Source organism: Taudactylus pleione, unplaced genomic scaffold (genome assembly GCF_031769625.1).
Source record: "Taudactylus pleione unplaced genomic scaffold, aTauple2 ptg000250l, whole genome shotgun sequence".
Taxonomy (NCBI): Eukaryota; Metazoa; Chordata; class Amphibia; order Anura; family Myobatrachidae; genus Taudactylus; species Taudactylus pleione.
The window spans coordinates 2,849,955-2,875,657 of record NW_028284652.1 but is presented as its reverse complement, the minus strand read 5'-3'; the positions used below and the strand labels follow the sequence as shown (position 1 = coordinate 2,875,657).

The 25,703-nt window shown below is 45.8% G+C and overlaps 1 protein-coding gene across 1 annotated transcript in view; it reads right to left on the bottom strand.

The window, feature by feature from the left end:
- The window catches only part of POLA2 (DNA polymerase alpha 2, accessory subunit), a 105,977-nt gene that overhangs the window by 7,279 nt on the left and 72,995 nt on the right, over window positions 1-25,703 (bottom strand). The window contains exons 12-16 of the mRNA XM_088480137.1: window positions 10,602-10,726; window positions 10,479-10,517; window positions 8,769-8,842; window positions 7,994-8,102; window positions 7,244-7,350 (exon numbers count right to left, since the gene is read on the bottom strand). Coding sequence (XP_088336263.1) covers window positions 7,244-7,350; window positions 7,994-8,102; window positions 8,769-8,842; window positions 10,479-10,517; window positions 10,602-10,726 — 454 coding nt within the window. The remainder of the gene's footprint in view (window positions 1-7,243; window positions 7,351-7,993; window positions 8,103-8,768; window positions 8,843-10,478; window positions 10,518-10,601; window positions 10,727-25,703) is intronic.

The following is a 25,703-nucleotide window of genomic DNA, read 5'->3' as shown; positions in this document are numbered from 1 at the left end:
GAAGCATGTGAAGGCAAGCTTCTCAAACAGTTGGGAGTCATTCTAGCTGAGAAATGGTAAAAAGATCTGAAATTGTTAGAATAATGTCAAAATTGGGGAAAGGCATTGTTGCAGAGAAAGAAAGTAGCCTGCATTATGAGGCTTTGTTGAATTAGAGAGCAACACGTTTAAAACTGTGGAGGAGAGCTTGCAGGCACTAAGGCAATGGTCTGTGCGAGGGAAAGGAGGGTTATTTTTGAAAAACAAACCAAACAAAATTAAATAAGAAACTTAAAAAAAAGTCTGGAGAAAGCAAGATTAAGACAGTGGCCATGACAGTATTGGAGTCAGTCCCCTAGACAGGCCAATAGAGGAAGTTAGAGGGAGTTATTTAAAAGCATATGGAGAGTCATCCACCATTAATACCATTCAGACTCAAGCCAAAAACCCGTGTTTGAACGAGCATCATCCAGAGTCTGGCGTAAGTCTGAAAAGTGCGACCCAGGTTGACAGTCCCGGGTCCATGCCCCTGCTCGCAAGCAGGGTTTATCCTGGGACTTGCAACCTGGGTTGACGACTCAGCTCAAATTTGAAAGGTGCAACCCGGGTCACGCCTAAAACAAACAGATTGTCCGGGACAGTGGCGCTTGGAGAGGAGATAATCTTCAAGCGCCCACTGAATGCCATAAGACCCGGGTCACTGCAAGACATTGGTCCAGTGTGAAGGGTGACACAAGTTATTGAGGTAGCCCGCCTCAATGTCCCGGGTCTGAGCAAAGTTGAAGCCGGGAATTTAGATCTGAAAGTGGTTTTACTGGGATGTTGAAATCACCCATGATGATGGTGGGTACGTAAACGTATAAGATATGAGGGAGCCAGATAGACAAATGGTCAAGGAATTGCTGGGGGTGATCCAGGGAGATGACAGAATACAGTAACATGCAGAGAGAAGGCTGCAGAAAACAAGAGATATGGTAAGAACTTACCTTTGTTATCTCTGTTTCTACGAAGTCCATAGGGTCCACAGGGTTGACCTTGGGGTATAGGTTGGGAACCAAATCCGGGCACCACGCAGTTAAAGCTTTTAGCTCCCAGGATGCACTTGGGTCCACTCTCCCTATAACCCCGCCCCCCAGCCAGAGGCACCTCAGTTTGTAAGTAGCCAAAGGCCGGAGGAGGAGAGAAAAAGAGAGAAAACTGGAACACTCTAGAACCATACTCACAGAAAAAGGAGACGGGAAACCGGTGACCAGTAACACAGCCCATATGAAGCCAGGTGCGTCAGGGCGGGCGCCCTGTGGACCCTATGGACTTCGTAGAAACAGAGATAACAAAGGTAAGTTCTTACCATATCTCTTGTTTTCTACTTCAGGGTCCATAGAGGGTCCACAGGGTTGACCTTGGGGATGTCCCAAAGCAGTTCAACCAAGGGTGGGGACGCTCCTGTGCTGAGAGGAGAATCCGTCGCCAAAAAGGAAGCATCCTGAGAGGCAAAGTAAACCAATGCCTAGAACCTTAAAAAGGTATGGAGAGAAGACCACGTGGACACCTAGTAAGGCAAAACAGCCGAGGCGCCACAACGAGCCGCCCACAAGGGTTACATGGCCCGAGAAAAAAAACAAGCATCAACAACAGAAAAGCCTACCCCTGGGTAAGCCCCTAAGGAAGACATACGAGGCCATCCAGCCAACATTTAGTTATAGGCCGGCCATCCTTTCCTGTGAAAACTAGAAAACTCAGACCACCAATAAGGAGCCCGATTTCCGTAAGGAGCTTGAACGGATCACATAAATCCAAAGAGGCCGTACAACAGTCAATGAGGCCACACCAGCCGAGAGGACTGGGGGCTGAATGGCCGTACCATAAGTTCCAGAATAATATGGAACCTAAAAACCACATTAAGAAGAAACACAGGGCGAGAGCAACTCACACCCTGACATGATGCCCTCCAAAAGAGGGAGCCACATGAGAACGCTCCCAAGTCAGACACTCTCCTGGTCAATATAAACACCCTGAGAGAAAGAGAGAGAGCCTAAGCAATAGACCATGTAATGGCTATCACAACCAGCGGTTCCATCGACTGTCCCCGGAGGGAACGAAGAACCACTACTAACTCCCAAGGAGTCCCTATGGAGGACAAATGGAGGCATAATCCAGAAAACACACCAAAGGATGAACTGGATACCAGAGTGGAGCAATTCCATATCTTAACCATACCGACAGTGTAGAGATCCGCACTGTCAGGAAGGCCAGGCCGAGGGTGAAACCCAAGCCAGCCGGAAGGAATGCCAGAATATCTGGAAATCCTGGACACCGGAGGATCATATCGACAGGTACAATACCGTAAGAATTACGTATGCCACAGTCTGTGGCAGAACCCAGCAAAGTCTGGCCTGTCTGCTCTAAACATCTCAATGAAGACAGAGCCAGGGAAGCCCTAGGACCACAGCAGGGGCGCAGTCATAGACAAACGATCCATGTCCAGGGAAAAACAAGGACCCTGAGACAACAGGTCCAGATAGTGAAGCAGTAGGAACGGAGCATCGATGAGGAGACTCCGAAAATCCTAGTACCAGTGACGTCTGGGATGAACTGGAGCCCCCAGAAGGAAAGCCCCTCCGTCTCGAATTAAACTTCCGAAGACCTCGAGGAAGAAGGGAGACCAGAGGACACAGGTACACAAAGTGGAAGGACCACTTCACTGACAGAGTCACTGAAGGTAGCTTCAGTACTCCTAGAGCTGGACCGTAACACCGGTAGTGTGTGATAGAGTCAGAAGGCCATGAGGACCAATCACCTCAGGGAGGCCCCCTCTGCTCACCAGGAGTTGAAACCTCTCTTGGAGAAGAGACTAGTCCCCAGGATGCACGTCGTGACGGCTGAGGAAGCCCGCTTCCCAGTGGAGAGCTCCCGGAATGAACACTGCAGAGTTGGCCAGGAGAAGACCCTTGGACTATGTCAGAATGTATGACATTCCTGTCATTGCCACCGAACTACCAGTGTTGCCTAGTTGGAAGCCACTGTTGTGACACTGTTGGACTGAACCTATGCAGGTTTACCGTGACATAAGGGTTAGGCCAGAGTGAAGGCCCAAGACAGCCGAAAGTTCCAACAAGTGGCAGGGCGGAAGCGACAGACGTCCAGCTACCCCGAAATGAATGCGGACCAGACACTGTCTGCAGCAAAGAATACCCTGGACGAGATTGCCATAGCCACCCGGACAGAGACCGACTCGCCTCCGGAGAGAGCATCATCGTCCGAACAGCGATCCGATGGAAAAAACTCGATCCATCTGGAGAAGAGTCAATTATGGCAAGGCCTGGAATGGAACTGATCACATTCCCCCCTCCCAAAAGGTAGACACTCTGGGAGACCGCGCATCACCAAGAGTAATGACATATGTCGACCGCGTAGACATCCGCACACTCCAAGTTGAAGAGCGGAGAGCTTGTCTTACGCCAGAAAAATTCTCAAATTCCTGAGAATCCAGCAGTGCTCCCAGATGAAGAATACTCTGTGAGGGATGCAGGGAGGACTTTATCTCCGGTGACTAATTATCTGTGCTGAGAAAAAGCCACGGTTATCCTGACCCGGCGGTAAAGTACCTCGGTGATCCTGCTAAAAGCAGGAGGGCGTCCAAAGAAAGGAGCATTCGGATACACTTAACAGGTGAACCGTCAGAAAATCCGTAAAGCTGGTAAACCCCGGTGGAGTTAAGGACAGTCCCAAAAGGCAGAGCCCGAAACTTGCAAGTTTTGCTGTGGCACAGCAAACCTGAACCCCTGCTGATGAGAGGGCTCTGTATGTACCCGTAGGCACGTATCCTGAATACTCAGATATACCATAAAGTCCCCAGCTTCCAAACATCGGATGATGGAGCATGGTGGACTCCTCCTGAGTCCAAGCACCCTTAGTATCCGATTCAGGGATTTGAGACAGAGGATAGGCAAATGAGGACCAGTCGGCCACTGCCCCAGAAAGAAAGTAGAACAACCAGTCCCTTGCTGAGATAGTGAGGCTGGCCGAAATAGCTCTGCTTACCGCAAAGGCTGTATAGCTTTCTGGGTTTGTAAGGCCCTGATCGGAAGAAGGTCCCGTGTAACAACGCCTGTGAGGAGGCCGCCTGAGCAATGAGAGGCTGTTGAGAATCAGTATCTCACTCTGGAATCCCCCAGATGTAGACCTGCCCCGTCAGGCTGAAGGTTTATCCTCCGGCGTAGAAGCAGGGCCGTCCAGAAGTCCAGGACAGCTCGGTACTAGATATGGTGGCCCCCGTGGAGGCCAACAGCCTAGGAAAAAAACAGGCCTTTAGGCTGACCCTGAGGACAAAAAGACTTAACAGAGTTAGTCCGAATGTAGTGGGAGTAGCTAAAGACGGCATCTCTCCATTAGTGATACTGCCAATGATGCAACAATCTTGTCAAGGCCGGACCAAACAAGATCTTCCCCATGGTAGGAGACTGCACCTCTGCTTTCCCATAACGTAGCCATAGGGTATTGCGGCGGATACAGACGCAGCCGAAACCCTGAAAGTTAGAAGACCGGCATCCAATGTAGGTAATCCCACATATGACAACTGCATATTTTATGTGAGCGGCAAAAGACATTTGAATCCCAGACGTGTTGAAGGGGAAAAACGTTACAAATGCATCAGCCCAGTATGCAACAGTATTAACCAACCATGCGATGGCCATGGTAGGACGGGCAACAGGCCCTGAAAACGAGTACATTGATTTCAGGTAAAGTTACCACCTACGGATCCGTAAAATCCGTCCAGGCCGGGATGGGAGGCATATTAATGCCTGTAACCCGACGATTAACATACAAATCCACCCCAGAAGGAGATTTCTATTACTTGTGAGGACCCTTAGGGAATGGGAAACAGGAGGCCTTTGTGACCCCTCGTATCTGGCGACAGCCAGACTCCCGCCATGAGATCCACCCGCTGGGCAGAAACGAGGAATGTATGACACAGGTGCAGGATCGACATTCTCTATATCCAGAATGAACCTGGCTACCAGCCCCAAAGCAGGAATAATAATACTTGAAATCGGCTCCCCCCATGTGAGGGGGAAAGAGCCGAATACACCCTCCAGTTCACGGCAGAGCCACTGGGAAGTAACCACAGGGCGTATATCACGCCATTTAGTATTTCGTAGAAAACGACATCCACCAGGGTGGCCGTTGTGGTAATCCCTGCAAGGGGAATGACAGACCGATGCGGTACCGGAGGTAATTCATGTACTGTGAAAAACCCCGGCAGGGAGTGATAGTCTGTGACACAGGGGTAAAGTGCAAGAAATTGCGAGATACCCAGAGTTGAAAAGGGCAGTATGGTGAAGTAACCACAAGCGAGTTACGACAATGGGGCCCGCCCGGCGATCCTCAAAGGAGAGGATCCTGAGAAATAAACCGCCCAAAAGGGGTCGTGCAAGGGGCCCGGCACCAGATGGCGCCGCATACAAAACCTTTCTGAGTCAAATCCTCCGCACTAATACCTGCAGCACATGGCTTGCAGGATAGCAATAATGGGTGCAGTATCGTGCGCAATCTCCTGGTCAGATATATTTGACTATCTTGACGGAAATATTAAGCAGCGCCATACCGGTCCTGAGTGACGCTAAGATTAGCTGCAGGGACCCATTATCAGCGTATGCAACACACAGTTCCATCTAAAATATGGCAACGTGCAGCACGCAACAGTATGTGACAAACCTCACAAATATTAACAAGTATATATATGTGAGGTCTCAGAACCACCCTAGGTACACCGTATTAGGGCAGATAAAGAAAAGGGATAGATATACACTGACAGGTGAGAAAAGCAGACAGTCAGCACTAGCATAAGTCACATACAATGCAGAAAAATATATATATACATACATTTGCATGACATATAAATATACTGCACAATGTCGCTACATTCAACTGCCCAGATTCAGTGTCTGGGAAGGCTATAGCGCTGTGTACACTCACCCAAAATGGCCAGGTACGCAGGGGGACTGGGCTCACTGTCATCCTAGGAGCTCTGCAGCACCACCGAGAGATAATGGCCGCTGGAGACCTCAGAAGAAGCGTGGCCTGCAGAGGAAGCAGCTCAGCGACGCCAGACTGCGTGTTGAAAGGCGCGCTGAGCTGAGGGGAGGAGCCGCTAGACAGGGAAGGCTTCCTCCCCTGGCTAGCAATTAACCCCCCGGGATGCCGGCTCCCGCTTCCGCTATAATCCCTGGTGGGCTAGTGGACACGCAGGGTATACCTCCATGGAGGGGGAGCCCGCCGCCACCGCTAGCGCCTCCAGTCTGTCCCCAGAGACCGGAGGCATAAGGCTGCATACACACGTGGATCACCGCAAACGGTGACCACGCGACTTACCTGTCCCCGTCGATCCGGCAGCAGCCTAGGGATTCCTCCAGAGTCCGGCTAGTACAGACTCTGGGGTCCCGCTGCGATCCCCAGATCTGTACTGGCGTCACAGCGCCGGCGGGGTGTAGGAGCGGCAGCTTAGACGTCCATTGGACAGTCTGATGCTGCCGCTCTGAAGAGTAGTAAAAAATAATAAAAAACTCTTTTAAAATACATTTTAAGCTTAGGGGCTGCTAGTCAGCTCCCCACTGCACTAACGGTGACCAGACTCCGGCCGGGCACCAACTTAAACTGAGGTGCCTCTGGCTGGGGGGCGTGGTCATAGGGAGAGTGGACCCAAGTGCATCCTGGGAGCTAAAAGCTTTAACTGCGTGGTGCCCGGATTTGGTTCCCAACCTATACCCCAAGGTCAACCCTGTGGACCCCCTATGGACCCTGAAGTAGAAAATAAAGATAAAGATGATGCCCATTTCATTTGACACATTAAGAAACTCAAGCTACGTAGGTTGTTTGAAAGTAAATAAGGTTTTGGAAGCTAATGATTTAGTAGAATAGGTATGGATAATTACATAAAATGCCTTCATAGACCCGAATGCAGACAGCAGCATCTATAATGAAATTATGTGTACCTAACAATACTAAGGGGGAAAAAAAAAAAAAGATGTCAACAGGGATTACACAAAACAGGGCGAGTCAGTGATATGCAAATCAATCCCAACAGATACATGCAAAAGATCCAGGACATTACAGCCAGCATCAATGCGGTCACATCAACATTCCCCAAATACTACTACATGGCTTTGTTCCAAACCACCTTCCTTGTGAAATGCCAACGATCGATACGATCAAAGTTATCTATTCCCCTACTGCTTACAAGACCCAGGTGTAATGGGAGCTGTACCTGCTGATTTCCTCTGCACCCATATGAAAGAGCAGGTCTGTGGACGTGAATCCCACGGCTACACCATTGACAGATAAGGTGCAGGGATCTGCAATGAAGTGCACTCGCTGGAAAGGAAGAGAGGGAGGGGGAAATTATTATATTTGTACTTTTTAAAATAAAATTATTCTGCAACAAAAACACCAAATTTATACAGTTTAACAAAACAATCAACAGCGCCAGAGGCAGAATAACTTCTTCAGTTTTCGCTGTTCAGCTTTTGAGGTTAGCCTATTTCTGCAGTTTGGCCACAATGTGACACTAATACGTACAATATCCTTTCTCAAACTGCTTTGCTTAGCTTGTGGTTTACTGTTAGACAGTCAGATGAGAGAAAAAAACACATCTGTATGAAACCGCTACAGCAGGAGGTGAGCTTCAGCTTCTATACTGTGAGCCTAAATGTGCCCGTACAGACACAGAAACACATCAGACCTGCCTAAATGTGCCCATACAGAGACACTTCATTCAGCCTGGCACCATTAGCATTGACAATGTCCAGTAGTTATAGCCATCTTACCAATTGGCATGAGATATATACAAGTTGTAGTAGGCTGTGAATACCTGTAATAGTTTACAGCACATGTATGGTGCTTGCAGAAAATATTACAGAAGACTTGTACATGCATCATTATGCACAGAAACATTATCTTCAGTTTGGTGTTTGGTAGACGGAGCAGAGGTTTATCATTTTACAATGTATGTAACTACCTTCTTATCTTCTTTGGCTACCTCATAGCAGCTGAAAGGAGGCTGAGGATAGACCGGATCATGGTGAACATCTCTGACAGAGGGAACGAAGACCAGATGGGACCCAGATCTGGAGAAAGAGAGGATAGGTAATGTATGTATATGCAAGTATAGTAAGTATAACTATTTCGGGAAAGGAATACTCGGATGGAGTAGGTTTCTGATCATTTTACGCTGCTTCCTCCTCCTATTCAGATGCAAATTTGCCTGCATGTCAGTGGCCCAACATGAACATTGGGGGCTATTTGATCTGCCCATGTATGGGACCCTCTGTCTGCAATAAGCATAGGATCTAGAGGAGAAAGTGTATTGCATAACGGATGATAATAAAAATGAATGCACGACGGTAACTGAAGAACGCATGCCACTACGGAGGACAGAGGATAACACACTTCCCATTCTTACATGTATCACTTTGTGGCTGTTTTTTATTTCATTGTATTAAGTCACTGACGGTAAAAGCTGCCTTCACAATGAATGGACACTGCAGACTGAATGGAATCAGATACCCTAATGGTCTCTTAACTATGCCCTGTAATAATTATCTCTGACTTATAGTTATTACAGACCTTCTATTGCATTAACATCTCCTCTAGTGCTGTATAAAGTAAAGTATGTGACGTTGTGCCAGGCGAGTTCCTGAATAAGGAGCCCATGTAGCCCTCAGAATATTCCATTATGAATAAGATTGTTTTTTTTTTCTAACCAATGCCCTTATTTACACAGCATCACTTACAGACGTGTCCCTTCAATGATCATTTTCAGACAAGACTTAAACACCTCTTCAAACGTTATAGTCAGCTGCAATTTCTGAAAATAAAGAGCAAGTGAAATAACAGGGGATGAGGAAGCTGTATGTTACTTTTCTAAAACTCGGTTCTCAATCAATCACCTAGTTTTAAGGGGTGGAAATATAACAGACTGTATCTATCTATGGAAAAAAAAAAAAGTATTGCTGTGGTGGTTTCTCGTCACATAGAACTTGTGTCTGTGACAAGGTGCCTTAGTACACACAACTCAGTGTATGAAGCACAGTCGGCAATGTCAGTTGTTGCCAGACTGTATTTTGCTTTTTCCAGCCACCTTCACTGACAAATAAATGACTCCGGGTCTGATTCAGCCAGGAACACAGTTGCTAGTATGTAGCGTTCCCGCTAGGCTGTTTTAGCGGGGCGCGGCGCCCTGCCCTCTTTCTGGAAGGCAAAAAGCGCCCTGCCCTAACAGCCTGCAGGACCAGTCTTCACCTGCGGGTCGCAGTGTCCCGCGGGTGAAGAAATGTGCGGTGACCCGGTCACCGCCGGAGAATAGACGCCGGGCGCATGCGCCCGGCATCTATTCTCCCTGTCTGCAGGGCTTGGGGGCTGCCCGGCGTGTCCGTAAGTGCCGGGCACGCCCCCAAGAGTGACGAAAAGGGGACATGTCTTATAGACACGCCCCCTTTTCGATGACCACGCCCCCTTCTCGGGCGCGCGCACGGGCATGCCCTCTCTAGCTCCGGAGCTAGAGGGAACACCAAGTATGCACGCAATCGCTCGATTAATTTGCATTGCGCATGCATCGCAGTGTGCAAACTAGCAATTGCGATGGGAATTGCGTTTGCAGAGGCTACGCAGACCCAGAGCAGAGTGATTGACAGGAAGTGTCGTTGTGGGTGGTGACCGGGGGTGGTCGGGCGAACGCAGGCGTGCCAGTGCGTTTTCAATGCCATTGCATGGGCGTGCATAAATTAGCCACTTTGATACCAGATGCCTCCTGAGGTCTCATAGCGTGCGCTGAAGTTAGCAAATCCTGAGTGAGGTCTGACCTGCCTTAACTCTGCGTATGGGTCCGATGTTACCGATTGTTTTGCTATGTTGCCCTATTGTACGGATGTGAGTAAGGGGAAGTGGGCGTCCTTATATTAGACTGCGATCGCAATACGAATGCAAACATTTACATATCACCGCTGATATTAGCAACTGCGTAGCATGCGTATTAGCAGAATAGCGATCCTTGCTGAATCAGGCCCTCAGATCAGATATGGTTGAAATCAACTGCATTTTTGGGCCCATAAATATGTTGCACTTTGTGGACAGTCAAGTTCAGAAGAACTCAATTGGTCTGCAGTACCAGAGCGTTTGCAATACAAATCTCCACTGGCTGAACAGAGAGCAGTGGCTTGTACTCTACTCTGTTAGAGGACAGAAAATGAACTGAATTCCAAGCATGGCATAGGTGCAATTTATACAATAGTGAATATATATATTTGTGTATTTATTTCTTTTTTACTCATCCTGTATTTTAGCATTTATTCAACCTGCACAACATATGTGAAAGCCAGTTCCAGTTCTGGCTGTGGTGCAAAAATCCCTCAGCAAACCACTAAGATATGACAAATACATATTTATTTTTATTCTCCAAATAAGTGTTATAATGATATTATTACTACGAATAATAAAAACATTACCTCAATCTGCTCATGTTTTGCATCCAAAAAGGGACCAAGCTGAAAGGCATAGAGATGGTGTAAGACGATTTATACATAAACATTTACATTCACTTTTATTTCTTGCCTATTTTATTATCTTACTAAGATGCAGACATCCGGACGGTCTCTATTAATAACATCCACCAGATCCTTTAGGGCATCATAAGTAATAGTGTCTGATGTGGTGAATGGGCCACAAGCAGCGATTATCATCTGCTGCGGATAATCTGCAGAAAAAGACAAAAATAGTATATATGTATTATATATCAGACGATGGCGTGAAAAACTAAATAAAAAACCCAGAATAGAAATATGTAGATCATAGCATACAGGAAACCTAGAGTTTGGAAGTACCAGTTTTTAATGTTCCCCAAAAAGAATTAACCCCCATTATCCAAACCGGTAACTCTTAAATTGGAAGAAATACAACAATTTAAAACTGGGTTTCTATAAGTGGACAGACCCTATGTATTTGTCTACAACAGTGGTTCTCAAACTCGGTCATCAGAACCAGAAACAGTTCACGTTTTCCAGGTTACCCAGCAGGAGCACAGGTGTAGTCATTACTCATTGACACATTTTAAAAGATCCACAGGTGGAGATAATTATATCACTTGTGATTCTGTGATAAGACCTGGAAAAGATGCACTGTTTGGGGTCCTGAGGACAGAGTTTGAGAACCTGTGGTCTACAAGCAGCCTTGTTGTGTATAATGACCAGTCTATACATCTGGGAAAACATGCTGCTGAGAAATATGGTATACAGTTGTTTCTTTTCACAGCATTATATTTTCTATAACTAATTTGTTTGACTAAAGTTAACAAAGCCACCTATGATTTTTTAAAATGCAACATTCTGACAAACATTCTATACATCATATGTAAGTATTATCGGGCAGATTATAGGGTTGCGACAGCGTTAGCGTCTTCTGCCTTTGCGACTTTATGCAAATGCTAGTAAAAGCCCTTCCCCTGGTGTACAAGCGTGCATCAGAGAGGGGGGGGGGTAGAATGGATGTACTACGTCTTGGAGAGTGATAGAGTGGAGTTAGATAAAGTACCAACCGATCAGTTCCTGTAATTTTTTCAAACACAGCCTGTAAAGAGAGTACAGGTAGGAGCTGATTGGTTGGTACTTTATCACTCTCCAAGTCTTAGTACAGCTCCCCCTGCACAAGGACAGGGACACCCACATTGTGCATCTGAAGTCACAACCATCGGAAGCACCATCGGAACTTGCACCACCCCCATACTGGGTGCAGAAGCTCTATCAGAGTATGGACTCCAATGAATGCGATTAAGAAACCACTCCTGTGACACTTCCATAGCACACCCACTTTGATGCATGCGACATGCAACTTTTTAGACACATATGAAGTTGCAAACTTAAAAATTTGCTATACATCAGCATTGCGTGTGACTAAAGCTGGCCACACACTAGACCAAACATCCAACCAGCCAAATAGTTGATTGGTTGAAATGAAAATCTGGTAACGTATGGGAGTAACTGATGATCAGCAATTTGCTCCTAAATGCCAGAAAACAGATGAAAATGGTCGTTCAGACAAGTTTGAACAAATAGTTTAGATCAAACATTTAACAAACAACAGTTTTGGTCCATTCTGCAGCCTTTGGGAGCAAATTGCTGATTGTCATTTGCTTTCAACCTTACCAGATTTTCATTCCAACCAATCAACTAGTTGGCTGGTTGGACAGATAATCTTTAGATGTGTGGCCAGCTTTAGAATCAGCCCCCTATGTCTCAACAAACAGATGTGATACACTCTGCAATTGTGTGAGCTTGTTCTGCAATAGCAAGAACATTCGTGCATTAATGTCATCTAAAAGTGGCTCTTCGGTTAAGCTTTAATAATGAAAATGTAGAAAATCGGATTAAAACCAATATCTAATAGCAACCGAGCGGGATGCAGACGACCTAAATACCGGTGCCAAAATCCCGACAGGTCGGAATCCCGGCACCAGTATCCCGACCGTCGGCATACCGAAGGGTAAGTATCGGGGTGTTCGAGGGAGGTTAGCGTTAGCTAGCGGGGTTAGGCATTAGGGGAAGGGTTAGGCACCGGGGAGGGAGTGTTAAGCTGCATACACACACAACGATTTTGTTACCAACGATTTTATGAACGATTATCTGTCAGATTTTTTAAAGTGTAATGAACGATTTTTTGAACTACAAACGATTTTTGTAACTTTCCTTAATGAAAATCGTTCAGTTGGTCAGTCAGAATGAACTACAAAACTATAAACGGGAACGCGCATGAACGATAATCGTTTATCATTATAACTCAGAAACTGAACGATTTTTCAACGATTGAATGATAATGTCATTATAGTTAAATTGTTCAAAAAATCATTACGTGTTTATGCACCTTTAGGATTAGGGTGCGGGGAGGTTAGGTTTAGGCACTAGGGGGGAGAGGTTAGGTTTAGGTACCGGGGAGGGAGGGTTAGGGTAGGGGTAGGAATTCTGGCTGTCGCTGTCAGTATTTTGAACAGCGGCATCCCGACAGCTGTAATTTCATACCCAACCCCAACCAAACATATCTATTTTGTTTGTTAATCAGCCTTGCCCATGAGCCTGTTCTAGCAGAGTATTGGGAAAAGTATTCACTTCGGGTTATGAAACAAAGATAATTTGGGTGCAAAGTCAGATATTCAGTATACAAAAGAAACAAGGAGGCAGAGCAAGAGACCAGGCTAAAAAGTCTCTAAAAAATATAAAATATAGTATGATGTAATGGTCATCTTGAGTAATATAATAATCATTTATTATTTAATCATGTATTGTACATATAAAAAAATCACATCATTTATTGTACATCTATAAAATGTAAACTTTTAAGTGCTGGCATTGAGCTCATATGCTAAAAAAGGCTACAAAATTTAAACCAGATAAAACGAAGAAAGTATACAATATAACAAAACTGGCAAGTATAATAACAAAGTATCATTCTTAAAAGTGTAAGTGTTACCACAATTCCTGTAGGGCTAGAAGCCACTAGTAAATGATCTGCAAATCACAGCAGCTGTAAATCAGGATAAATATCACCTACGGACTGGAAGTCAGACCACAATGAGTGTAGCCCAGAGGTTCCCAAAAGCGGTCCTCAAGGCTCCCCAACAGTTCAGGTTTTAGAGCTACTGTATCCATGGTTGAGCACAAGTGACTTAATTAGTACCTCAGTCAATTTGATTTACCCATCTGTGCTCATCCATGGATCTCTCTAAAACCTGAACTGTTGGGGAGCCTTGATGGCCGCGTATGGGAACTCTGGTGTAACCACAAAGGGAATCTTTCAATTAAGTTGGCGACTTTGAGCTGTATTCCGCAAGAAGAATAGCTGAAAAGTGGTCACACTGTATACCTACACTTGCCGCTGTAGGTGAAAATGCCAGCGATGCTCCAAGTTGATCTGGAGACCACCAGCTGAATGGGAGGCAGGGAGGGGTGAAGTAAGATGTAGTAGTGCAATCATGTATTCACCCCTTTGTAGCTCCTCATAGACTGAGTGCAGAGAGATGGAATAGAGCTACACCAGGCCTATGAGGAGCTACAAGCAGGGGATACAGTGATTGCACTGCTACATCTATTATACCCCTTTTACACCACAGCTAAAAACATGGGTTATTGCAGGGTTAACCCGGGTTGCTGCCAGGTGTAAAAGGGGCATCTGGGAAAACATGCAATCCTGGGTAGCTTGCAGGGTTTAACACAGGATAACCCGTGAAACCCTGTAGTGTAAACGGGTAACCTGCACCGTTCAACCGGATCCAGTTTATAGCATGGGGTTTCTCGGTCCTTGGAGATGTCGTCTCCAAGCGCCGGGAGAAGTGTTCCACTGCAACCGTGTGCTGTGTGAATGATGCAGATCTGGGACTAGAAAAGGGGTCTGTCTCGGGTCTGACCCATTTTGGAACGGTGTACCAAATCTCGGGACTTAGTGACCATAAGGAAAATGTTGGCGGTAGCTGACAATTTTTTCCCCATAACCAGTAAGATAGTCATTTTTTTTTTTAATCAATTTAATAAAGTTTAGAAATCATTTAAAAAAAAATATATTTAAATATTTTATTGAAAAAATATATATGCCTAGGGAGGCGTCTCACACCACTCTGTATCCATAGGCCCCTTTGCAAAATTATTTCCCACACCCATTGGCAATAGACACCCCCAGTTGTAATTGCTCACCATGGGAGCGCTTCAACTGTGTTTAAGGAGTACTAATTAATGGGCACCCAATGTTGCTATTTATTTGTTTTTGGACGCCCAAATAATTGTTATGCCTAATAAAACTGGATTTAACTGCCTAAAATGGCCTAAACCAGTCTAAAGTTCTGGTTAGGGTGCCCAAACAAGGACTCCTCAGGAGGGGGCCAGCAGAAATGATTGCGCTGGTTTACTCCCAAACAGAGCAAAAGTTTAATTGCTCCGTTAGGCGCCCGACACTGACAGCCACCAGCGCTTACAATTGAATCATCCCCATTAGCATTACACCCCTAGTGGTAATAGAACCCCATTTATATAACCTCCTCCATCACCTGTGCAATAGATCTTTGTTTTTGCACACACCCCCCTCCCTCCACCCTCAATGACCAGCTTTATTTTTTTACCATTTTACAAACCTTCATGCACCTAGTGGTAATTTGTTTTTGTGGGGCATGACACACACAGCTCCAACCCCAATAGAGCATCCCACCACCATGGACGCATATGCTCATGCAGAGTGTAGCGAAGCATGGTTCAGGGGGGACTGATAAGTATCTCCTGCTACAGCTGATCTCTGCATTGCTATAAGTGGACTAAGGGGAAACCAAGTTCCCCTCTGTGCACTTTTGTCCCGAGCACATTCGCTCTAGAATGGCGTTCGCACGGGGAGAGATTCCGGCAGTGACGCATTACTGCAGGGGGAACGGACGACCAGGAATAAATCCGTTCCGCACATCTTCAGAACAGATTTCCGCCTTAAAAGCCGGGGGATGCAGCAAGGCGGCGCGGTCGCATGGTATGCACCCTGTCAGCTGAAGAACGGCCACGCTAGTTGAGTGGTTAAAAGGTGTCAAATGACTGATCTTTGCACCTTTCTTAATGGTGTAAAATTGATAACTATCAAGTGTTTCTTAGCAAATTAAAGTCTTTCCAGTACTTTGGGGTACAGAAAAATGTCTGTAAAATGATATTCCAGAGTTTGTACAGTTTAAAAAAACATTTTCCCATGACATCACCTGTCCCACATCATTTTACCATTTACTGAGCTTTTTAGAGAAATTAACCTGAAAACTGACATGTCTTTATTGGCCAAATTATGCCATTTAATTGCCTTCAAGTGCATTATTATTCATTGGAAGAGGATGTACCAGAGGTTCTCACTTTTTCTTCTTAAAAATAAAAGATTTTTCCTGACAATTGACTTGCACAATGGGCTGCATGCAAAAAAAAAAAAGCGAGATTACTAAGAAAATCCAATACAAGTTAGGATTGGATTGCAAGTGCAATTCGCAGTGAGTTTGCCGTGAGAATGTCCCGCAGGACCCTACTCGCACTAGTAGACCCCAGAGTCTTGAAATCTGGTCTCAGCTGTGAAAGGATCATTCATACAGCCTTCTAGGTTAATCACATTTGGTGGTACACTAACGGTGCATACATACGTAACGATTTTTTTGAACGATTTGTCATTAACATTCAAAAAATCGTTCAGTTTCTTAGTTATAACAATGAACGATAATCGTTCAAGCGTGCTCCCATTTGTAGTTTTCGTTCATCGTCCATTTCAGACTGTCCACCATAATTATTTTCATTAAGGGAAGGAACATTTTGCGTTCATCACACTTCAAAAAAATCGTTCACTTTTTCAAGGGAAAATCTGACAGAAAATCGTTGGTTACAAAATAGTTACGTGTGTATGCACCTTAAGTTATTTGTTTTGCTAGCATGTTTTTATTCACTACCATTTAAAATTGTAATTAAGACTCACTCCATACTCATATACATTAGTAAATATCAGGTAGTCAGATGTGCAATGTAGCCACACACAGTGATCAACTGCACAGATAAAACACTGCAATGTCAAGCACATAACACATTGTAAAAGGGGAACTTTTAGGAATTTTGAGGATTTAGAAGGATTGGAGGTACCCAATTTATTTATACAGCAACTTAAACCACATTTGTCTATTGGGAATTCGCTTAATGTCAGTGGAATTTCATGAAATGTATAGGGGAAATAGATTCAGCACAAATATAAGAAGGTATGATGAAAAAAAGTAATAAATAAAAGTAACTGCGTCCGACTATTGTCTGGAAATTCACAGACTTGTGGTGAGGAAAAAGCAATGGCTGAGGATGGCCGGGTGCAGCTGTTAGTGAGGGACAATTAGTTACAAATGGGAGATTCATTTAGTTTGTTATTTTTGTTAATGTACTTAACATATAGTGAAAGTTTGTTCAAGTGGATGGCAGCCTGTATGCATTGACAGCAAATAAGAGACTAATTGTTCCAACTAGTCTGCTGATTTAACTTAATAAGGTTATTCTCATTGTCCCCAGCATCCATTGTGAATTCAGTCAAGTCAGATTTTCTAACATTAATCCTGAATCTCCCCACTGACAAGCCCAACGCTGTGTCTTTATTATGAGTACAACTTGTTCTACAACCCCCCCCCATCATTAATCACTGAACACCACAAATCATCAAAACCTTGTTTTTATGCTTATAGTAAGTTAAATCAACCACTGTAGATCACTCTCCCTAAGGCTACTTCAACTACATCTCATTTACCAAGGTTAGTGAGAAATACATGTTGTTTGAAGCAGTAACAGAGCTGGTTCTTGAAGACGTCATCAGTGCCGCTCTCCCCCACCTGGTGTTTGACAGTCCCCCAGGCACATGAAGCAGCCAGTCAGTCATTCACATCAGGGAAAGTGGTTGGTGCCGGCAGCACGGCCTTCCCACAGCTGCAATGTATATCTGTGTATGTGATATATGCTGGAGCTGAGCCCATTCATGCTATACCCCAGGGTATTTTATTGTTTGGTACAAACTCGGTGATAGACTTGGCGCCTAACTTCAAAATAGTCAATCCCACTGATCTGAGATTCAACAGCCATCAGCAATGATTACATATATAACATTTGTACATGGAATGTTACTTTGTCTCCTATGACTTTGCTAAATTAAATGGCATTTCTAACAGTATCCAGTCAAATGGTCGACAGTTACCATGTCGACACCACAATGTTCACGTTTCAACATGTCCACCGACACCACGTCAAAATCTGAAATGTGGACATTCGCAGGAAGCCGATGGTTAGTTAGGCACTAAGGGGAGGGTTAGTGTTTGGCTCTGGGGGGGAAGTTAGGGTTAGACACTAAAGGGAGAGTTGGGGTTTGGGCAGGGGTGCAGTGTGTGTGTGTGGGGGGAGGGCGTTGGGCCCTAGTTACCCAGAATTGATGGAGGGACCCGGCCGGGCCCTGGGTCTGCTGCTTGACCTGTCAACGGCAGCAGCCGGTGTCTCTCCAGCCCTGCACACGCTGCTATGTGCTGGGCTGCGGTGGATCCAGAAAGGCTGCTGCCGCTTAACGGCAGCAGTTTCATCTGGCTGTGCGGGTGGAGAGCTATCATACTGACCCCCCCCCCCTCCCATTCCCCCTGGATTTGACCCTGGCTGAAGGGCACACAGCACTCCCTGTGGAGCATCATGGTGCAGAAAATAAAATGTTTCTATCTTTTTCTTGTAGGGAGCTTGATAATGTTTCCTGAAATTACCCGGACCCAGCACAGCTCTTTACGGCCCTGTGTTTGGCTGTGGTGGGAAGTTAGGATTTAGGAACACAGAGAGAGAATACTCACCAGAAGGTAACCCGTCAAACGTCTGCACTGGATACTGGCTAACGGGACTAAGAAGATGGCGCTGGAGGCGCTGCTGCCGCCAGGTCGGGGTAAGTGACCACTGGGCCACCAGGGACGTTCGCTCTACATTCTATCATGTCCACATGTCATCAGTGTAGACTAGATGTCGACATTCTCAGATCCACCTCATGCAAGTGGACATGAGAACTGTTGAACTAACATACTATACCGGCTTATGTACTATTGGACACATGCATCTTTGTTCTGCATTAAAAAAAAAAAAAAAGTAATGCATTCAATATTGCGAATGAGCAGAAAAAAGAAAAACGATTCTGTCTATAAGCAAATTCAGTTGCATCTTGCACATATGAAGAGGGGAAGAGAAGGGCCATGCAAGCCTTCGCAGAGTACAGTATGGACACGTTCATTTAACTGAGGCCAGCATGGACAGACATATATGCTCCTATCAGGCAGTATTTCTCTTGCAGGTGATTAAACCCTGTGTACAATACACAATGAAGTCAAGGAAGATCAGAAGGGCATATATCGATTAGCCAATTGCATATTAGGCCATTCCACATATATATATCTACTGTGGCTGCTACAGTGAGTCACGGTCATCTATTTATAATACTTACATTTATGCATTCATATAGCAGCACTTAAGAATATTTCCATTTGATTTTAAAAAGGGGAAAAACACAGCAGACAGACATTTTATTTGTAGTTTATTTTGTATGTGTCTACATGCAATTGTATTACCCTGGTAAATGCAAACTTCCCATTGATTAATAACAATGTCCTGACACTTAATTACACTAGTATACATTGTAGGAATTGGGTAATGTTACATTGGGGCCCAATTCTCAATAATCGCATTTGCAATGCAATCTGGGTGCAATATTAAAAATTGCATTGCAGGATGCAATTACAGCCCAGATGTATTAAATAGCACATGCAGGCACAAGGGCTCCGAGAGGACCCAGCTGCTCTAGCATACAAGGAACTGAATTATTTTAGTTTTTTACAGATCCATTTTTTACCTGCGCTGTAGATGTAATCCACGTCAAACTTTAATGGTGCATACACACGGTACGATTAAAATGCACGATATGATCGATAATCGATCATATTGTTATCATGCATTTATTGGGGGCCTCCAACCCATTAATGACCTGCGATGCGCGGGCACGTATGGACGACAAAGATATCGTCCATCGATGGTGCATGCAGGCCAACCTGGTCGATATCAACCAGGTTACTATAGGGACCTGTTGGCGGTGTGCTCGATGATTGATATCGATCATCCAGCACACCTGGGAGATCGATCAATGGTATAGTTATCGCTGACTATCGTCCCGTGTGTATTACTGTGCCTCACCGTTTATACTATGTATTGGCCATGGCACATTTGTGCACATTGCATCATGCTAAAACCAATTAGAGGCTAGCTTTCATTTTCAAAACAGTTATATAAAGAAAAAAAAAACAGCTGTAATCTCCTGTATACATATTTAATAACCTGGTATAATGAGAATTGTCCAGTAACCCAGAATTTTATACTTGGTTACCCGTAGCCAGTCTACTCTTGACAAGCTTTGTGCTAGTCTTATATTTTTCAATTGAAAAAATCCTTAAGTTTGTTTAATTGGATGGTGCATTTACTATTGTTCTGCTGTGCCACCTAAATGTTTGTACCATGTACTGCCTTAGTATATGATTTACTATAAAAGAAAAAGCTCCAGTTTCTCTCTGTCTGGGCTGGAAGTTCTCACACGTTACAAACTCTTCCTGCAGCCTAGGCTGCCTGTAGACATCTGATCAGGTTTCACTCCTTTTGTTACCTTCCCTGATTCATGTTCTGTAATATCTTAAGTGGATCAGCCACATAAATTGCACCGGACTTCTGATGTACGGAATGTCCTGCTGTATAAACGGTTTCACACCTTTATAGTGATTGCAGGAGGCGTGATTGTGCAGTCTATCGCCTCGGCAATGTCATGTTCTAAAATGTAAACAAATACCTGAAAGGAAATGAACAGGGTTTTCTTGTTTTACAATAAACCACTAAAGGAAATCTATTTTTTTTTCTAATCACAACTTAATTTATCCAATTAAGAATTCAGAGCTATTTGTTTGAAAAATAAAACAAATTAGAATCTTCCACTAGCTAACCACAATTGACAGTGTATCCATTTTCTAACCAACTGGAGAAACTAGCCCCAACGCTGGGCATACACGGCCAGATAAAATGTCTGTCAGACCGACAGACGTTTTTTATCTGGCCGGCTGCCAGCCGCAGATGGCGCCGGCATACACTGTGAGATTTCTCTCACATTGTATCAGCCAGACATCTGCGCTCCGCCCCCGGGGGAGGAGACATTTCCCTGTTCCTTCCCTAGGAAGGACCGCAGGAAATGTCTGTCTGTCGGCCGCGGCTGGGCATGCACTGCCCGATGCGGCCGACAGTTGACCGGGAAATATCGCATCGGACGGACATGTTGGACAATCCGGCATGCCCGACCGAGCAATATTTAACCCTCGGTCGTCGCCCCCCCCCCCACACGCTACAATTATCGAAGCGATCCACCGATATCAGGCGGATCGCCCCGATAATTGTAGCGTGTATGGCCAGCATAAGCGAACCCCAACCCCTATACGGCTTATAGAAAAAAAACAAAAACAAACACTCTCTTTCTTTCGAAGACATTGGGGTGTAGGTGAGACCATGAGGACCGGACACCAACAGCAAAGCTATTCAAATCCCAGGATGCTCCGGTCATTCCCCCTATACCCCGCCCACAGCCTGAGGGCAACTAAGTTTTGTTAACAAGGCCAAGGCAGGAGCAGGACAGGAAACTAGTACACTGAGGAATCATACTCTCTCGCAGAGAAGGAACAAGTGACCAAGAGAAGAAGCCCATAGAAGCCAGGTGCGTCAGGGCGGGTGCCCTGTGGACCCTATGGACTTTGAAGAAAGTTAACAAGGGTAAGTTTTACAATAACTCCTTTTCTTCAGGATCCATAGGGCTCCACAGGGAGACATTGGGGATGTCCCAAAGTAGTTGTTCAAAAGGGAGAACGCTCCTGAACTGATAGGAGAACTCTACACCCGAAGGAAGCATCTTGAGAAGCAAATGTATCATATGCATAAAACATAAGAAAAGTGTGGACAGAAAACCAGGTGGCCACCTTGCATAGCTGTTCAGCTGAGGTGCCATGTCGGGCTGCCCACGAGGGACCCACAGAGCGAGTAAAATGAGCAGAGATTGTAGTGGGCACAGGAAGGCTAGTCTGTATGTAAGCGTGTGAGATAGTTATGCAAATCTATCTGGGCAGAGTGTTTGTTAGCTGGCCATACCTTCTTATGGAATTCATATAGGAGAAAAAGGGAGTCCGATTTCTTGATGGAAGTAGTACGGTCTGCTTAGATCTTTAGAGCACGGACCACATCCAAAGAGGCTTCACCTGTCGAGAGGTCTGGTTAATTAAAGGCCGGAACCACAATTTCCTCATTCAGGTGGAAGCGAGAAACCACCTTGGGAAGGAAGCCTGGGCATGTTCGATGAACAGCCCCGTCCTGATGAAAGATCAAAAAAAGGGGGAGCGACAAGAAAGTACCCTTAAATCAGATACCCTACGGGCAGTCTTCGAAGTGAGCCATCTGACTTCCACCGATTCCAGAGGTTCGAATGGAGGTTCCTGAAGTGCTTTGAGCAACACTGACAAATCCCATGGAGCCACAGGAGGGACAAAGGGAGGTATCCGTAGAACACCTTGTATGAAGGTGTGAACATCCGGTATACGAGCAATTCTGCGCTGAAACCAGACGAGACAAAAGCAGAAACCTGCACTTTGAGAGATGCTCGGCGGAGGCCTAGATACAGTCCAGCCTGAAGAAAGACAAGAATTCAAGAAACTTTAAAAACTTGAGGGTCATAGTTTCGTGGAGCACACCATTGGAAATACGTATGCCATATTCTGTGGTAAATCCTGGCTACGGCTGATTTTCGTGCTCTGAGCATGGTCTGGACCACAGAACCGAATAAACCCTTAGCCGTTAGGATGGATATCTCAAGAGCCAAGCCATTAAAGACAGACAGGCTAGATCTGGATGTAGACATGGACCCCGAGACAGGTCTACTCGTAGAGGAAGTTGAAGAGGAACGTCTATGGAGAGCCTTAGAAGATCCCAGTACCAATGACGTCTGGGCCAAGCCGGAGCTATCAACAGGACTGTGCCCCCTCCTGTCTGAATTTCCGAAGCACTCGAGGAAGCAGGGATATTGGAGGGAAGAGATATGCCAAATGGAAGTTCCATTTCACCAACAAGGCGTCTATGAAGGCCGCGTCGGGGTTCTTTGTTCTGGTTCCATAAATTGGAAGTTTGTTGTTGTGCCTTGAGGCCATGAGATCCACTTCTGGAAGACCTCATTTGTCTACCAGAAGCTGAAAGACTTCTGGATGTAGAGACCATTCTCCTGCATGCACGTCGTGATGGCTGAGGAAATCCACTTCCCAATTGAGAATCCCCGGGATGAACACTGCCGAGATGGGTTTGGCCCATGTGAGAATGCAGGACACTTCTGCCATTGCTGACTGACTTAAAGTGTCCCCTTGGTGATTGAGGTAGGCCACAGCCGTGGCACTGTCGGACTGTACTTGTACTGGCCTGTTTTTCAGAATATTCTGAGCCAGAGTGAGAGCTCTGTAGATGGCTCGAAGTTCCAGAAGGTTGATTGGCAACACTGCCTCGACTGGGGACCATCGGCCCTGGAAGGAGTGCTGGCCGGTTATTGCGCCCCACCCTCGGAGGCTTGCATCCGTGGGGAGGAGAGCCCAGTCCAGGACCCAAAAGGGGCGACCCTAGTGCAAATGGGAAGTCTGTAGCCTCCAGGCTAGGGACAGGCGAACCTCTCAGGGGAGGGTCATCGTCTGGGAATTGAGCAGATGGGCTAGCCCGTTCCACCTGGAGAGGATCAGGTGTTGTAGGGGCCTGGAGCGAAACTGGGCAAACTCCACCATGTTGCGGGTTAATCCTGTTCTATTTGTAAAATAGATTTTACAGCTCTCACAAGAGCACATATATTTAGTATAGAGGGTGGCTCCTCTTCTCCTGAGATGGAGTCGGGAGGCAGATGACGCAGACTTCTCTCACTCTAAGATGATATATCAGAATCAAATACTAAATGGACTGGGAAGATAACAGAGCACGTTTAGTAGGCAAAAGCCTTTTCGTATTGCAGCATTTGCTGAAAACTCTGTACTGAGGTAGACAGTATGTCTACCCATGGGGGATGGCAAATAATTTGCAGGGAGTATCTGCTGTGGCCATCCCACAGGGGGAGCCACCACGGGGACTGCTACGTGGTCCGCAAGTTTTGTCAACATCTGTGAATAGGCCGCCCAGGGAGAGACACCGTGGCTGAGGGGCCTGTGTCTGTGTCTCCCTGTATACCCGTTGGAGAGGTACACAGGGAGACTGGACCCAGCGTTTCCCGGAGACCTGCTTGCATAAAATGGCTGCCGCACATCCCTGAGAGGGTGGAGGGTGAGGGGGGAGCAGCTCAGGGAACACCAAGACCGCAGTGGAAAGGCGCCTTGAGCTGGGGGAGAGGCTGCAGAGAGAGCGCCTTTTCCCCTGGCTGACATTAACCACCGGGTCCCCTGTGGTTAATGTCAGTACAAATATACTGCCTCTGAGCCAGTATATTTGTACCCCGGTGGTCTAGTGGAGTCGTGGTCGAACCAGTGTTCACATCAGCGCCTCCGGTCTCCTGAGACCAGAGGCAAGACTGGACCTTGACGCGGGTTCCCGCGAACAGGGTTCCGTCTTACCTGTCCTCTGGCTTCCGAGCTGCAGTCTGGGGTCCGGAGAGCCTGCTAGCTAGTCCCCCTCGGAGCCCCGCCGGGAGCACCTAGCACAGGCTTGGTGTCACGGCGCAGTGGAGGGGTGGCAGCACAGATGTTAAAAGGAATAAGTAAATTAAATCATAAAATTAAAGCTTGGGCTGCTTAATGCAGCCCCCTGCTACAATGGTGATCCAGCTCCTGCCGGACACCAACGAAACTGAAGTGTACTCAGTCTGTAGGCAGTGTATAGGGGGAAGGATCGGAGCATCATGGGATTGAAAAGCTTTGCGGTTGGTGTCCGGTCCTCCAGGTCCCACCTACACCCCAATGTCTTCCTGTGGAGCCCTATGGACCCTGAAGAAGAAAAAATATTAATGACAACTTATATATTATGTCTAATTTATTTCCCTGTAGGAGTTGATCAGAACTGAAGGAGGCTGGGAATATATTTCCCCACACAGACTTGTCAGTAGTTGAAGGACACTGCAATATGCTACTCTCTGACCTGAAAGAGTGAATAACTGAGCAATTACTACACTGAACTGCTCAGCAAAAATAAATGATCACACGCACTGTGTAGATGTGGAGTTAGGAGTGTGTGTGTCATTATATTACAAGGTGGACAGCAGGGCCAGGTTTAGACTTTTCTTTTAAGGGGGGGGGGGGGTCGATTTAATGTTTAATCCTGACTCCTCTTTTCTATCCTGGCAACGCCTCTTTCTGGTCTCAACTCCTCCCCTTTTACTTTTTTTCTCTTGGTGGTTACATGGAGGGAGGGAGAGAATCATGCCTGCTGCTGCTGGCTGATACAACATGTCCATCTCTGCTTACTGCAGCTGAGCAGCTCAGAACTCCTTGAATGGAGCTTTCAGCATCCCCTGCACTCACACTGTGCCTGGCTTGTACATGAGCTGATCTAGGCTGGGAGCTGGCTGCATGGAGGATTCAGGAATAACTTTCCTGAAACTGCAGCTCTCTTATGCTGCATACACACGGGACAATTTTCCTGAACGATAACGATATCGTTGCACTATATATCGTTTATTTTTAAGCAGTGAATGATCAACCAACGATGCGCGTTCCTGCATGGATGATAAATATATCTTTCATCGGTATAGTCAATTTTCCCTGTTCAGAGATGTGGCAGGATGACTCACTGAAAGATCTCCGTGAACAATATCTTTCAAGTTGTTGGTGGTACATATCGTACAGTGTATGTGTACCTTTTTATTCTGCATACACACGGTACGGTCTGTACCACCAACAACTTGAAAGATCTCTTTCAATTAAGTAATTCTGCCTCATCTCTGAACAGGCAAAGTTGACGATATCGTCCAAGTTGGCCTGCATGCATGGACGATGAAAGATCTCTTTATCGTCCATGCGGGAACGCGCATAGTTTGTCGTTGACAAGTTGGTAAGTACATAAATATGAATGATATAGTTATCGTTCAGTTTTATCGCTCCGTGTGTACGCTCCTATAGG